This window comes from Anopheles aquasalis, chromosome 3 (genome assembly GCF_943734665.1).
Source record: "Anopheles aquasalis chromosome 3, idAnoAquaMG_Q_19, whole genome shotgun sequence".
Lineage (NCBI taxonomy): Eukaryota > Metazoa > Arthropoda > Insecta > Diptera > Culicidae > Anopheles > Anopheles aquasalis.
In genome coordinates this window covers 21,869,096-21,885,297 of record NC_064878.1, presented here as the reverse complement: position 1 = coordinate 21,885,297, position 16,202 = coordinate 21,869,096, and the positions used below count along the sequence as shown (strand labels likewise).

At 44.1% G+C, this 16,202-nt stretch overlaps 2 protein-coding genes across 4 annotated transcripts in view; both read right to left on the bottom strand.

Moving 5' to 3' along the window:
• LOC126577387 (Ig-like and fibronectin type-III domain-containing protein 1) overlaps window positions 1–2,065 on the bottom strand; it is a 101,469-nt gene extending 99,404 nt beyond the window's left edge. Inside the window, exons 1-2 of the mRNA XM_050238973.1 lie at window positions 1,879–2,065; window positions 683–764 (exon numbers count right to left, since the gene is read on the bottom strand). The gene's annotated coding sequence lies outside the window, so the exon portion shown is untranslated. The remainder of the gene's footprint in view (window positions 1–682; window positions 765–1,878) is intronic.
• A 9,596-nt stretch (window positions 2,066–11,661) lies between these two features.
• LOC126577403 (uncharacterized) lies at window positions 11,662–16,071 on the bottom strand. Of its 3 annotated transcripts, XM_050239010.1 has the most exons (3): window positions 15,530–16,071; window positions 15,264–15,456; window positions 11,662–12,863 (listed from the first exon to the last, which is right to left on the bottom strand). In XM_050239010.1, exons 1-3 carry the CDS (start codon window positions 15,584–15,586, stop codon window positions 11,770–11,772), a joined length of 1,344 nt encoding a protein of 447 aa, XP_050094967.1. In that variant the 5' UTR covers window positions 15,587–16,071; the 3' UTR covers window positions 11,662–11,769. The 3 variants fall into 3 exon arrangements, with proteins under 3 accessions (XP_050094967.1, XP_050094966.1, XP_050094965.1); XM_050239009.1 differs by lacking the exon at window positions 15,264–15,456 and having other exon boundaries at window positions 11,662–13,056; XM_050239008.1 differs by lacking the exons at window positions 15,264–15,456; window positions 15,530–16,071 and adding an exon at window positions 13,130–15,239 and having other exon boundaries at window positions 11,662–13,056.
• Window positions 16,072–16,202: the final 131 nt, after the last annotated feature.

The window sequence follows — 16,202 nt, the reverse complement described above, 5'->3', positions numbered from 1 at the left end:
CGCGATGGATGCTGCAAGTGGCAGCCGGATACTACCGGATGGGCATCGGAAGCACGCCGAAGATAGATTACCTTCCCTTTTCGTGGGCCCAGCGATAATGCTATCGATTATCGCATGCCGGCTTCAGTTCACTCCTCCACGGCGCAATCTGGCCACGCACCGCCTAAAACCGCGTTCTCTCCACGCGGCTCGCGCGTTCTAATTTATTTCCCGGCACCGGCCAAGATGAGTAAGATTGGGCATGAAATTAATTCGCCTTCGCGCGAGCGCCCGCCAGAAAACACTTTCTACTCATATTTCGAGACCTATCGGTTGTGATTCCGCTTGTTGGTCGATTTGTCGGTCGAGCTCGGGATTTCTGGCGCAGTTGTTTTTTTTTTGGTTCATTTGTAGTCCGCGGTGAGGTGAGAGGAGGGAGTGGGGGGACTTAATTAATCATCCCGTGTTTTGTGACCGAATGCTTGCGTTGTATCAATGTTGATTTGGCCATGGTTTGAGCTACGCAAACAGTTAAATATACAACGATGAAGTGAATAACCATTACCTCGAGAGGTAGTTACATTCAATCTTAACTCACTCGGAATTTATGCGAAGGAAATTCGATCGAATGAAATGTAGGCTTAATTTCGTCCATTGCAATGCGATGGAACAATTTGCCGCGATATTTTTACATTTCCCTTACCTTCCACACTCGGACGATACTATGCTAATCCACCTCTGTAACACCTGGCCACTTTCACTTTTGTTTTGTTTCTTGATTTCACCTACAAAACGGAGAAAAATAAATAAATAGTGAAATAAATAAACGTATTCACTTCTTGCTGCTGCACTGCTTTCGGTAAAGTATTGCAGTATATGTTAAGTTTACTAACACTTTACACCACAAATTATCAACAGTAATCAACTAAGTCAACGTCAGCCTTCCAAAAATCAAAAGCAAAAAATATCCCTCATACACTCATCTTCTTCGTCTGGAAGTCATACTTCGACGACGTCACTATCGCGATCGGTAGCATCAGTATCTTCTCACTTGTCACGCCCAACGCTCAACACAACATCAACAATCACGGCTGCCACCGGATTCCTAATTTCGCTCCGCACCAGACTCGCCCAGTTCGTTCCTCTGTAATAAAAATTAACGACCTGCCACCGATCCTCGCACCACTTCCTCACTACTGGGAACACACACAGAGACACTCCGGCCACACGCACGCAAGAGATAACGCACCTCGCCAGCTTGGTGCGATGTCCAGAACGAAACACAAAAACACCGGTGAAGCAAACAGGCAGGCAGTCCAAGGAGGCCGCGCGATTCATTCGCGATTTTCGTGGCGATCGAAGCAAACATTGCGCGGCAAATCGCGAAAACACCGGGAGAACCACGAGGGCGGCAGCATCTGGCTCGGTTTCGGTTCTGGCGGCACCAATTTATGAATAAATAAGCCACGGACGGCGACGATGATGGCGACGCAAAAGTTGGTCGTGGAAACGTGGAAAACCCTGGCACTGAGGTGGAGCTTGGCGCCCTTTTTTTATGCCCCTCGTGTGTCTGAATGAGTGGAGGAAAGATTTTTTTCTCGCTTCTCCATTTTTCTCGTGGCCTAATCCTCGCACTTCAGCCTGGTGACATGCCGGAAAGTTTTCCACTTTCCGCGACACGGAACCAAAGCAAAGAGGGTGTCCCCTGTAACCGGTGTTTTCCTCTTGGGACTCACACGCATACACATACTATGAGTAAACAGGGCCGGAGTGAGTGGATTCTGTACTTCACTTCTACCGGATGGATGCTCGTAGAACTCCGTTCGTGACCACAACACAACCAATTGGTGGCGTTCACTCGATACGAACAACCGTTTGCCACTTGAAACCGTAACTAACCTCTTCCTGCTTCCTTCTCTTCTCTTGCTGCTGGGTTAATTCAGCACACTTGGCCACCGCACACACAAAAAAAAACACACAACACGGAATGAAGCAATCCGTAACGGACACAAAACAGTTGCCTCCGGAGACAGCGAAGCAAAGCACAGCGCTCCGGAACGACACCCGCGATGCGAACGGTTGAATGTCTCGACGAAAACTGGCCGCCTGCTTGGCACCGTACGCGTACTAAATGGACGGCGTTGGTTGCTGTGATGTGGGGCGGCTCAGTGTTTGCTCTCGCGCTCGCAGCAAGCGACGACGATGCACAACATTCGCTCTCTTCCAGCTCCGACGCGGTTTGATTTCGCTCGCTTTTTTCGGGGGGGGGGGGGGGGAGAAGATCAAGAGCAGTGTAGAATATAAACAAACCGTCGGATTGTTTGGCGAAGCGGTGGTTGTCCCTTCGGTGCCCCGAAGGGTTTCTTGGCGACGACGCTCGACTCAAACAGAGAGCAGAGATGGGGATCGCTTCTCGTGGCATCGTGGAGCTCCCCATTTTGTGATGAGCGGAGAGAAGCGTCGACCCGAGAGATTGGGTTTGATGAGAGCAGTGTCGTGTGCGAGAGATCGCGAGGTCGGCAAAATGAGCGAATGTAAACAAACCTTTCGTAGCTCCCGGTGTGCTGGTTGGATGGTGGATGAATGGTTTTGCCATCATTTCGAAAAAAATATGATAAAAATGTTTGTTTTTCATTCAAAATACATATTTTGTATCATTTTTAACAATTAGATCATTTACATGAGAAGCTTCGATGTTCTATAAATTGCGATATTTTTTATGATTCTTCTAATGGAGGCGCCAGGTGAAAGCTCAAATGGAGGCGCCTTTTTTACTTAAGTTTATGGTGGATTAGGTCACTTTAACAGTTTGGGGAAATAATAATTTACACAATAATTGCTTGCATCAAAAAGCTTTCATGAATGTTGTACTAAATGATATTAGGTTGGGTAATAAGTCTTTTCGTATTTTTGCAATAGATGGCTTTGGAGTCGTCTATCTCCACCGTTATAAATCACATTATGTCATATCATACCACGTTGTTTTAAGGGACATTTGATGTATCTTTTAATCAAAACAAAACAGAATTTGGAGCAGTGGCCAAAAAGTTATAGCTGTTCAAAGATGAGTGAAAATAGTGAAGAAATTCGCTATATTTTGAAAATGTTCTACAAAAATGGGAAAAATGCCACGCAAGCCTCCAATTAAATTTGTGATGTTTAGGGGGACGATGCTGAACCAGTTCATGTAGCATAACGATGGTTCGCTTGCTTCAGTTCTGAAAATTTTGATGTGAAAGATGCACCTCGCTCTGGTCGACCTATCGTTGCTAAAGTCGATGAAATTATTGTAAGGATAGACCAGGATCGTCACATAAGCAGCCATTACATCGCTAAGGAACTAAACCTTCACTATAAAACGGTTTTGAACCATTTAAAAAAGGGTGGCTACAAAAAAAAGCGCAATTTTTGGATACCGCATGAATTGTCTGTGAAAAATTTAATTCACCGAATTAACATCTCCGATTCTTTGCTGAAACGGAATGAAATCGAAACGTTTCTGAAGCGAATGGTTACAGGATATGAAAAGTGGATCAAATACGACAATAACGTGCGAAAACGATCATGGTGCAAGAATGCAGAAGCTACACAAACAGTCCCAAAGCCAGGAAGACGCCACGGAAGGTTATGCTGTGCGTTTGGTGGGATTGGAGAGGAATCAATCATTATGAGCTACTCCAGACTGGTCAAACTATTAATTCTAGACTTTACTGTGACCAATTGATGAGATTGAAGCAAGCAATCGAAGAAAAACGGCCAGAATTGGTCAACAGAAATGCCATCGTCTTCCACCATGACAACGCTAGACAACACACATCTTTGATGACTCGGAAAAAACTGGGAGTCTTGGCCGGGAAGTTTTGATGCATCCTCCATATAGCCCAGACCTTGCACCATCGGATTACCACTTGTTTGGTTCTATGCAAAACTCCCTTAGTGGAGTGCCGCTACCTTCAAGAGAAGCATGTGAAAACATCGTGTCACAGTTTTTTAACGATAAACCACGGAGTTTTTACACTAAAGGAATTATGTCTTTAGCCGAAAAATGGCAAAAGGTGGTTAAACAATATGGATAATATTTGGTTGAATAAAGTTGCTCAAAACTAAAAATATATCCCTTTGAAGTTTTGCTCAAAATACGAAAAGACTTATTACCCAACCTAATATTATGGTACAAACAAATTACCACCCAATTTCCAATAAAGCGTGCTTAAAAAATACAGTTTATGTGCGGAACTATTATCGTAAAACAGGTAAAAATATGTCTAGAAAATTCTCTACCATCGGATTACCAAGGAAAGTTGATTATATTTAATTATTTGTCTCATATAGCCATACTGCTTGCAAGAACTATTAATTATAGGGATGTATTTTATCATAATTGATTTAGAATACTTCTCCTCATGCTTCTGTGTTTTTAAAGCGTCATTCATTAGAATAAACTAATGTTTTCTGTGTTAGTTCAAGAACAGCTCATCAAAATAAACCATTTTTGTCGATTGTTTAATTCTAAGTCCATTCAAAAATACGGCCCAACTATTAACAAAAAGGGAAAGGACTAGTAGTTTGACATTCTTCGGCTTTAGTACATTAAGCGTAATTTGTAATTAAGTAGCAAAGATTTATAAAAAAAACCATAGCAAATAAAGCTATTATTCTACTCATTTAGTTACATAAAACGCATATAAAATGCTTGAAAACCCTCGCACCCAAAGCGTGAAGATAATCATTGATTGCATTAATTGCAACATAATTCTCATAAAGTTTTGCCAAACTATCCCGTTATCTATCGTAATATCTTTCCTAACAGCCAACTGCCATCATTATCATTAACTTGTACGGCATCCTTATAAGCGTCATAATATTCATCATTGTGGCAGCCTCGTTCAAAGTCACTGAGGAAACTAATACCTTAACGCATGCCCGTTTTTCCCTCCACTGTCTATGCAATAACGCACACCTTCGCGGCTGCTGCTTGCATCTACTCGAAACACCAACCGGATCCGGGGAACCGGATCGAGAAAAATCACTTCCGGTAGAGGATTTGCACCGATCCAACCGTATCCGTACCGGCGACCAAGAACGCTTCCCCGAGCGAACCGATACTGGCGCAATCGATATTCTTTTGTTTCTCTTTCCCGGAACGACACCTTTATCGATACCGGATCAGCCAGCAAATCTTCACTTTGCCGGTAAGATGCTTCGTCACCGTCGTCGTCGTCGTCGCCGTCGACTATCTTGGGATTGATCATTCAAACGCTGGTCCGCCGCTGGTGCACCTTAGATCCGTTCTGATGGTAGGGAAAGCTTTTGCTCTGCTCCGAAACGAAACCCCGTAACGAATGTTTCGCTTTGTCACGGGGGAGGGTTCACCGTTGTGCTGGAGGGGGAGGGTTCACACGCTGCCAAACGCTCGTAATCAGGTGAACAAAGAGAAAGAAATCACGGAAGTGCTGGCTGTAATACGGTTCATCCGGATATTCCGGAATGCGCTTCAACGCGCGTTCTGGTGGATTTTCAATTTCCGTACGACGGTCGTTCGGTTGTAAACGGTTCTGCACACTTTCTGCACATCCATTTATTGGATCATTCGTCGTACGTCGTGGATGGGTAAAAGGTCGAGGAAATTTTAAAAGTGCTCCTTATAGCGCATAAACATGTTACTCGAAGCAGATCGAATTTTGGTAACAAGCAGCGAGACAGTAAGAATGGTAAGGTACCGTTCGTTATCCTTGGTGGTTGGCGTTAAGGTCACCTATCAGTATCACACCCGCAAGATGCATATTAAAAGAGGGAAGCTAGTTAAAAATCAAGACTTATATGTTATCTAGTTTTTGGGTGGGGTGGTTAGAATGGATGTAAAAGTTACATAATACCTTCCATTCGCTTCCAAGAGAGTAGATGCTCTTTCAAGGTGGTTTTTAGTTTCTGACTAATTTGATCTGTTATTCAACCACTTTAATTTCAATTACAAACCACAAAAATTGCGAAAAGGTAGGTGACAAAGATGAACATATGTTTTTTTTAGCCGAAAGCTAAAGTGAATAAAGTCCAGCATGATTTGGTTTTATGGGAATTTACACCAATAAGGTTCAGTTGTACCAGTTTTACATAAAAAGTAATCAACAGAAGTCGCATAATCGGCCACCATTGATCACACTCATTGATCACAGACAACGGCGGCATATGAAGCCATTCTGCCATCGCTTCTCATTCGAATCCGTGAGCCGTGAATACGGGAGACCATTATTATCGATAAGACACACTGCGCACTGAGTGTTGATATCCCCGTAAATCATTGCGCACCCCACGCACGCAGCTGTTGTCGGAATCGTTCATAAACTCCTTCACCATCAAGCGAACCGGAAACTCCATCATCCACAATCACCACAATGAAAACGGAATCATCATCCATGGAGCCATAGGGATATCCTGGCAACTCGGCCCCTCCCGTCGGTAAGGGTGCAAGGGAAAACGGCCATTCACAGCACCCTCAGCGCAAAGCGAAACGCTCACGACGCTCGCCCACTCATTACCTGCTTATCGCAAAACCGCAACGCCTTCGCTTCTCAACATCATTATCACGGCATTACATATGCTGACTTCCTGGTCCGCAACACGGCGGGGTGCGGCAGGACATTCACTTTTTTGTGTCTTTCCCGCTCGCCTGTGAAGGTTCATGCAAAACCCTCGGTGCCAGCTGCTGCCATCGTTCCCATCATCATCATCATCATCCTTGTGAGGAGCAGCGACACCAACGACGACGACGACGACGACGACGACGTCTTCATCCCCTCCCGTTGGGGAACAAATCCTGAACAAACTACAAGGTGAACAAACGATAACACACATCCTTCGCCTCAGCAAAACCCCTGGCCCGTACCAAGGGGGCCCTGGGACGCTGACAGAATGATGGAGAATGTGTAATAATTCCCCGTGCCCGTTGCCACTCCATAACTTACCACGCGTCCCCGTGCTCTGTGCTTCTTATGCTGATGAAGAAGAGGGGGCACGCGATGCGATCAGAGTCTCTCTCTGTGTGCGGTCGTTGGTGCGATGTCAGCCCACGTGAAAGCCCACGTTGCTGCTGCTGCTGCTGCTGCCGTTGCACGCCTGATTGCACAGCAGGATGGACGGATTCAGCTCAGTAGTGGGGCCCCGGGAATATGCAAGCTAGCAGTTGTGCCCAGCGGCTTGTGGTGCAGGCTTTGCTGCACGATAAGCACCCTGCTGTCAGCGAAGCGATGCTTTCTAATCAGCACTTCTCCATCCGCTCCATTCCATTATTAAAACGGACGCCTTCTAAATGCTGATTCAAGTGAATCTTCCGTTTCGCTTTCAAATTACCAATCTGTAGAAACGTTTTCTTCGCACACAAAAAAAAACAAGAACTATCTGCCCATAGTGCCTACTGCGTGCGTGGTTAGCTGGTTAGGTGCTGACTATGGCACTACCAGTGACCATTTCCGACACATTGGCAGTGTCACCTTCGTGGTGGTGGGTGGGATTATTCCCGGTTCTCACAGGTCCCAGCATCGCCCCAGAGGTACCGAGGAGTAACGATGATAAGAATGAAAAATGGTTCCACCAGTCGGCGGGAGCGGGAACAGCTTCTTCTGACGGAACTCGTCACCTTGCTCCTGGTACGCTCGCTTAGCGGGTCGCTATCCCCCACCCAAAAACGTTCAGTTACTCAGAAGTGTGGAGCATACGGAGGGCGAGGGGCCATTAGTTGTCCTGAACGGTGGTGGCGTGAACGGTGAAAGATTCACTTGCACTAGAAGGGGCAAAGGCAAAGTTGGGCATTCGCCATAAACACTGCAGCACGTGTGCCAGTCAGTCGGCCGACGACGACAGCCGCGAACCGATTCTTGAGAACGCAGGCAAACGGTGCAGGTCGACGGTTAACATCTTCTTCTAGACCGGTTGGATGGATCGCGCCTGCTGTCATGGTAGCTTGGTCGCACATGTGTGCATGTGTCTGTGTCAGGTAGGACACGGTTGTCATCTTTTCCCGAGACTGGAACGCGATTGCATCCGTGATGACGGGGGTTCCGGGAATGTGTAGCGGCATCACATTCTACTCTTCGTCGCGCACTGGACGTCTGTCTGAGCCGTTGACTCGTCTTGACACGAACTTTCCTTGGCATGGTGCGTCGCGGGTGAAATGATGGAGGAATAATTAAAAGCATTCCTTTGGGTTGTCTCCAGAATGGCGGGTGGCTTCTGAGGTGTGAGAATTTCACCGAAAATGCACACTTGCATGTGCGAGTGCTTGCGAGTTTTGAACCGTGTGATTTGGTTTGCTTTTGCTTTTGCTTCCGCTTTCCGCTTGGTAAGCTAGGCGCGATTCAATTACCCATTTACCTGTTCAGTGCGATCAGTTTATGTAGATCGGAAGTCAATGTTCTTTGAGTGATGTTCTTTAATTTCGAATGACTAATTTTAAGTTCAAAGATATCACTTTATGATTGCATGAAGCAGATTGTTTAATTTAACTTTTTGAGATATGATTTAAGTTCATTGATTGTGTCTTTCAAAAGATTCATGCAACATAAAACATCGTAATGTTAGCTTTCTCCATAAAGACTTACGGCATTTTCGCCATTGGAACAACTAAAGCTATTGCATAAATGACAATCTATTACGAAAGTAGTCTTCCCATTTCATTTTGTGATTTACGACATGACATTTCAATCCACGATTTTTAAGAAATTTTTTAAACTCATTTTCAAAATCCTTTTTTTCTCACGGCAGATTAAATTATTTTAAGGCAATCGCAATTTCGTTACTATTTTGTGTTTATTAGGAACACGCAAAATTATCCTTTCGCCATTTCTCTTGACGAATGCCGTTGCCAACGGCGATATTAATCTAATTTAGCCTGATATGTTTGTTGTTTTCTTAGTATCTTTGCTGCACAGCCTGTAACATCTGTTCAAACCTCATCTACACCGTACGTCTATCATGATTGCTACATAAGTTGTAACTACTCTGAGTTGCTAGCTTAAACTAAACCACCACTAAGGATGCCATTTGAATAATCATATGCTCACTGCCAGGGTTGGTAGATTCATTTGACTTTAAACTTCAAACCAATTCCAACTCGGACCAAAAAAAAACCCGGGCAGAAGCTGCAATTCCCAAAAGTGCGCCAACAAATCGTGGGTTCAGGATTTAACGTTTCTTGCAAATGACAAGATGTTCCGTCCCGACCTTGCACGCCCCAAAAACCCCTTGTTACCCACCGCGTTGAGCGTTACCCTTGTGAAACATGATTTAACAACTCTTCTGCGCAAACGATCCAACATGTTCCCGAGGACGTGTAACGTGAAGCGCGAGCAGAGACCGTATACGCAGCCGGCATGCCGAGCGACCAAAAGGGGAAATTTACACCCTTACATACAAACTTTTAATTGCAACATTACTCGGCGTGGCGCGTTCCGCAGCCGTCTAGAGGCTCGAGGTCTCGAGTAAAACCGTGAGGCGAGCAGCAGCCTCATTTCCATAATTGTGCCATATATATTGGGTGATGATGCCTAACAACTTGCGTCGTTCCCTGGTGCTCGCTTGCCTCGTCCTTCGTTGGGGGCTGTTTTCGTTCTTCCGCTCTCGCAGAACACAGGAACGCCCTGGAAAAGGGAGACTGAAACCTACGAACGAACCACCGAACTTGAGGCTTGGCATAGATTTGATGCGCCAGCCACTAACCGACGAAAAATGGGGAATTTTCTTACATCTATCGTGTGTGGTTCAGGGGCTTCCCGGGTCAGAGGAATCCTCCGGTAGTCCCCGATTGCAATTTTATTTCTCATCGCAGCATCGAAGGCATCTTGTTACTGGCGCGAAAATCGGAGACGACCTCGGCGACTACTCGTTACTCGTCACTCCGACCCTATGGTGCTGGCGATGTGTGCCGGAGCGATTTATTAGGATAATTTATGGCTCTCTCACGAAAGCATCGACATGGGCGCCAGGAAAGCTCGCGTGAAATCCGATGGATCAAGTGTACCTCCTGAGGTTGAATGGTGTTCATGTACTTTAAACCGAGTCTTGCCATGCGTTTGGAGTTTGCTGATGACTAACAGTAACCTTATGGTTTGTCATCTCGAGCATTTGATAGCTATGTAAAGCGTAGACCGTTGCGAATTTGACCCTTTGCTAATTTAGCGATCCCAGTAGTAGCACTAGTAGTGGTAGCAATAGTTTATTGAATGTGTGAATAGAGTGAGGGCCTGCTAAACCTGTTGTACAATTTTTTCGATACTTAATTGTATATTAAAGGTTCAGGAGATCCTTTTCAGGAAAAAAACATCCCAAAACCTATAGGTTCTTTTTTCTTTTGATATTTACTTACTTCTGTAACATTATTTATCTTATCATGGCGCCCAGAGATCAGTTATTAAAACATGTGAAACCATTTATGTGATTGCTAAACGAGACTATTTAGACAAGCGTGTTCATTGACAAGGCGTTCTTCCTTTTCTTCGTTGACTTCATGATACAGAACAAGAGAAGCTTTCCTAGTTTACGTACTTATAATACATTTTTTTAATTATCATCTAATTGGATCTGATTACTAAAGTAGTACGGTGGTAGCTCCGATGGAAACTGCAGGAAAATTTACCCGAAATCCGTGAAGATGACTGCGATTCAATTCACATTTCAACAGCAGCAGCTTGCGCACCCGATGCATCGGAGCATCCATTTGAAGGAAAACCCGTGTACTGAAGTTCGCATACATGAATACCAGTTCCTTCAGTTGCTGATGAATATAAAGAGATGTAATGGTGCGCTTATCTATCGCAGTATCTGAATAGGTTTGATAAACCAAACATAGCTTTTGCAACTGTGTTAAAGAGCTGGTTATGATGTGCATAACTGTTTTTTCATTTAGACAAGTGATATGCACGGTAAGATATTTGATGGACTTGGGACGGCGCATTAATCTCAGAGCCTCCAACACACGTGACCCAAGAATTAGTAACTCTAGCTGGGTTAGGCTCGATAAGCAAAGGTCAAAGTCAGAGGGTAAGAAATGCTGCATGTTAATGGATCTAAATAATAATTCACGAAAATTGACTAGCTTGGAAAGTTGTCTTAATAACGCTGTACGGATATCGCGCCAATGCTGTCCAAAATACTGATAATTAAGTGCACAGCACGCATCACATATTGCTGGGAGTATCCAATTTTCTTCTAAATAAATCAGTAGCTGCAGTGTCTGTACATATGTGGGCTGTGTCCTTCACATCCAAAAACGTCATTGCGCATATTTTATCACGCGATATCCCGTGAAAATCCATGTCAATCTTGAATCTCTTCATATAGGAGCTGAAACCGACATGTGATAAGGATTCCAACACGGTCGCTACACACGCCCACTGTTGAGAAGATGGAATTCATCCAAAAAGGAAACAAGGGTAAGTGAAGATTGCACAATCTGGTGTGCAGTACTGATATCGAAGCATCACAGAAGTATTTGTAGACATTATCATAAAACAACGCATCATGTATTTGTGGAAGAACAGCAGCAATCATAGCTATGCCCATACATCTGATTATTATTCACACCATACACTTACATTACGCACACTCTTTCAAGTACGGTCTGTATTATAATTATGGGCACACTCTGTACTCTCGATCTCGCATTCGAAAAAAGCACTCTCAACAACCGGATGGAAACACAGTTTTAGGGTCGCTACCCGTATTTATTTTCAATTTATAAAAAAGTCAATTAAACATAGAGCTTATCCGTCCTATTACACGTTTAAATAGCACAATAACCTACCAGCATCTTTTAACATCCTTCAGATTGGGAAACAATTCCTCGAGTCCAAGAAGGCGATTGCTGCTACATGATTTGAACCGAAGCGTACGGAGTTGAGGCATCGGAGCCTCCATGTTAAGGAAGTCCGATTGACTAAATTCTGCATTTACGAACGATAGTTCCTCTAACCGCTTTAGATGAGGAAGTGACTTAATCGTGCTCTTAGCTACCCTTCTGTCCATATAGTCTGAATAACACAAATGAAGCTTCTGTAACTGGGTCAAAGAGGCGACAATGATCTGTATAAGGTTTCCTTCAGTCTCAACAGTGACAGGAATGCTAAGATTTCTGATCGATTCAGGAAGCAAAATTAAACTTGTAGGCTCCCAAACTACAGTTGACCCTAGACACAGTACTTCTAGTTGGGTTAGCTTTGACAAGTCGATGTCAAAGCGCAAATGTGAACGCTTCATGATATCGGAAAATTTTAATACACGAAGATTGACGAGGTTGGATAGCCGTAGAAATATGGTTGGATCAGAAATACACATGCCGCAATGCAAGCACAACTCCTTGAGCGACGTGCACGCATCACCAATTGCAATGATGAGTTTTTCATCGAGATTAGTTTTAATTTGCAGAGTTTCTAGGGCCGCCAATCGATCGAATACGGATAGCTTGCTTGCGCAATCATAAGTTAATGTGACATGTTTCAGTTTGGTGAGCAGCCGATGTTGACGATTGCTCCACGCTTGCTGAAGTATGTCAAGTGGTCCTACAAACGATTTTAGCTCCGGCATATCAAATGCGAATTTTCTCCGTTGATCAATCTCCAGATGTTGTACCGAAGAATGGCGAAGCGTTGTGAAGTAATTTATTCTACTACAATAGTGTAACGATAATGATCGCAGTTTTGGTATAAGCGATATGCTCTCGCTCACTGCAGCAAAGGTACTTTTACCTGCCTTATCCATTACCACAATCAACGAGGTAACATTTTCCGTCATTTTCGGATGAAGAGCTTTCCAAATTGCCGGAAATGCATCATCCGTATATGCCCTAACGATGAAGTGCATGTTCCTGTAGCTCCGTTGAGTGTGATTCACAGCACCTATCAGCTCCTCTAAAAACTCCGGATGTTTCGCTTCGCCTGCTTTTGCGTTCGATGCCCAGGAGAAATCAATTTGAAATTTAAATCTTTTAATATAGCCGCTCAAGAAGACGATATCGTGCCATCTCCGACAAGTAAGGGATACTTGTTTCACGCTCCACAGATCCAAATGGTTGAAGATCATGCACAGCATCTGCAATTGAATAACCAACAAACGCCCAATGAGAGCCGTCTGCTCGATCGTTTAACATGTTTTCCATGCTTACCTCCTCTGGGAGAGAATCGACTCTCGTTTCCCATTCTGGCGACGTCATTTCATTCATTTTTACTGCGAGACGAGAGACGCGACTTTCGGCGAGAGAGTGAAACGATTTTCAGCTGTCAAAGCGGCAAAAAATATCACCATGAATCATCAACAAACAACAACACGGACGGTGGTCGTATCGGCTCGACAGTGAGACTATTATTGCACTGTTTTAGTAAAACTCTGGACCAAACATTATTGCACGTCAAATAGCCATTCGGTAACACACAATTGCACAATCATTGAATTCTGATGATTAAAGTAACGAAAGAACTGCGATGCGATCGTGGCTGCTCTCGGAACAGAACCGAGCTGTTGATAAACACAGAATCACAACCAGCGATCAGTAGAGCTCATCAGATCACGATCTTCACGGGATTTACTACTGAGGTGTAGAGCTTTTGTGTCTTAATCTTCATCACTTTATTAAACAATTATTTCACATGGAAACAAACACACAACATTTTGAAAAGATGAGCAAATAAATACGGTACTGACCGGTGCGACCGCATGCCGCGGTGGTCGAGAGTCGAGAGAGAGAAAGAGAGTGTTCACGAGCGTTCCGGTTCCATCGTGACCCCCTGAGATAATCTGCTCGCGGTAAAAACAATCTCTCGAACCAATTCGTAGCTGAGTTGGGCTTTCAACATTTAACACTCACGCTGCTCTCGAACAGATGAAATTCATCTGAAATGATGCGAGCGAGTAAGCGAATGGGGCACTCTGATCAACAATAATGGCATAGAAGACTGTGTATGTATCATCTTCGATCATGTAAGTCGATGGTATGATCAAATGCGAATCGCATGCGCCATTGCTATGCGTCCTCACGTTTTATGAAACAAAGATTAGCTTTACAAATAAGAAATGGAATTGACGGAAAATTATACACAGTTTTTGGGTCGCTAACTGTATTCACTTTTAAAAATTTAAAAAAAAACTAATCATTCAGCTTGTCCGTCCTATTACTTATTTAATAACAACATAAATACTTACTACTGTCTAACAGAGAGTTTCAATATCCTTCAGATTGGGAAACAATTCCTCGAGTCCAAGAAGGCGTTCCATGCTACATGCTTTGAACCGAAGAGTACGGAGTTGAGGCATCGGAGCCTCCATGGTAAGGAAGTCCGATTGATTGAATTCTGCATTTATGAACGACAGTTCCTCTAGCCGCTTAAGATGAGGAAGTGACTTAATCGTGCGCTTAGCTACCCTAGTGTGGTTATAGTCTGGGTACCACAAATGAAGCTTCTGTAACTGGGTCAAAGAGGCGACAATGATCTGTATAAGGTTTCCTTCAGTCTCAACAGTAACAGGAACGCTCAGATTTCTGATCGATTCAGGAAGCCAAATTAAGCTCGTAGGCTCCCAAAACATTTATAATCCTAGATGCAGCACTTCTAAGCGAGTTAACTTCGACAAGTCGATGTTAAAGGACAAATCTTCATTCTTACTAATTTCGCGAAATTTTAAAATACGAAGATTGACGAGGTTGGAAAGGCGCCGAAATGTGGTTCGGTCAGTAATATGCACGCCCCAACGGAAGCGCAACTCCTTGAGCGACTTACACGCATCACCAATTGCAATGAGGAGATTTTCATTGAGTTGAGTTTTAATTTGCAGAGTTTCTAGGGCCGCCAATCGATCGAATACGGATAGCTGGCTTTCGGAGTAATCCGTTATTGTGGCATGTTTCAGTTTGGTGAGCACCGGCTGTTGAGGGTTGTAGCACGCTTGCTGAAGTATGTCAAGTGGTCCTACAAACGATTTTAGCTCCGGCATATCAAGTGCGAATTCTTTTCGTTGATCAATGTCCAGATGCTGTACCGAAGAATGGCGAACCGTTTTGAAGTAATCTGTTTCACTCCAATTGACTAACGATAACGATCGCAGTTTTGGTATCAGCGTTATGCACTCGCTCACTGCAGCAAAGGTACTTTTTCCTCCTTCAAGCATTTCCACCTTCAACGAGGTAACATTTTCCGTCATTTTCGGATGAAGAGCTTTCCAAACTGCCGGAAATGCATCATCCGTATATGCCCTAACGATGAAGTGCATGTTCCTGTAGCTCCGTTCTGTGTGATTCACAGCACCTATCAGTTCCTCTAAAAACTCCGGATGTTTCGCTTCGCCTGCTTTTGCATTCGATGCCCAGGGGAAATCAATTTGAAATTTAAATCTATTAATATAGCCGCTCAAGAAGACGATATCGTGCCATCTCCGGCAAGTAAGGGTTACTTGTTTCACGCTCCACAGATCCAAATGGTCGAAGATCATGCAGAGCATCTGCAATTGAATAACCAACAAACGCCCAATGAGAGCCGTCTGCTCGATCGTTTAACATGTTTTCCATGCTTACCTCCTCTGGGAGAGAATCGACTCTCGTTTCCCATTCTGGCGACGTCATTTCATTCATTTTTACTGCGAGACGAGAGACGCGACTTTCGGCGAGAGAGTGAAACGATTTTCAGCTGTCAAAGCGGCAAAAAATATCACCATGAATCATCAACAAACAACAACACGGACGGTGGTCGTATCGGCTCGACAGTGAGACTATTATTGCACTGTTTTAGTAAAACTCTGGACCAACAGGAACATTATTGCACGTCAAATAGCCATTCGGTAACACACAATTGCACAATCATTGAATTCTGATGATTAAAGTAACGAAAGAGCTGCGATGCGATCGTGGCTGCTCTCGGAATAGAACTGAGCTGATGATAAACACAGAATCACAACCAGCGATCAGTAGAGCTCATGAGATCACGATATTCACGTGTTCTACTACTGAGGTGTAGAGCTTTTGTGTCTCAATCTTCATCACTTTATTAAACAATTATTTCACATAGAAACAAACACACAACATTTTGAAAAGATGAGCAAATAAATACGGTACTGACCGGTGCGACCTCATGCCGCGGTGGTCGAGAGTCGAGAGCGAGAGTGAACCGCTGAGAAAGGCTGCTCACGGTAAAAACAATCTCTCGAACCAATTCGTAGCTTGAGTTTTGATACGGAATCGGATCTTTGAA

Excerpts from the sequence above, each read along its gene's own strand:
- LOC126577403 (XM_050239010.1), bottom strand. The coding sequence starts at position 15,586 with ATGAATGAAATGACGTCGCCAGAATGGGAAACGAGAGTCGATTCTCTC. Across the intron at positions 15,457-15,529 it reads TCGATTCTCTCCCAGAGGAG|ATGCTCTGCATGATCTTCGA; the intron begins GTAAGCATGGAA and ends ATTCAATTGCAG. Across the intron at positions 12,864-15,263 it reads GTTTTTAGAGGAACTGATAG|GTGCTGTGAATCACACTCAA; the intron begins GTGCTGTGAATC and ends AGGAGCTGATAG.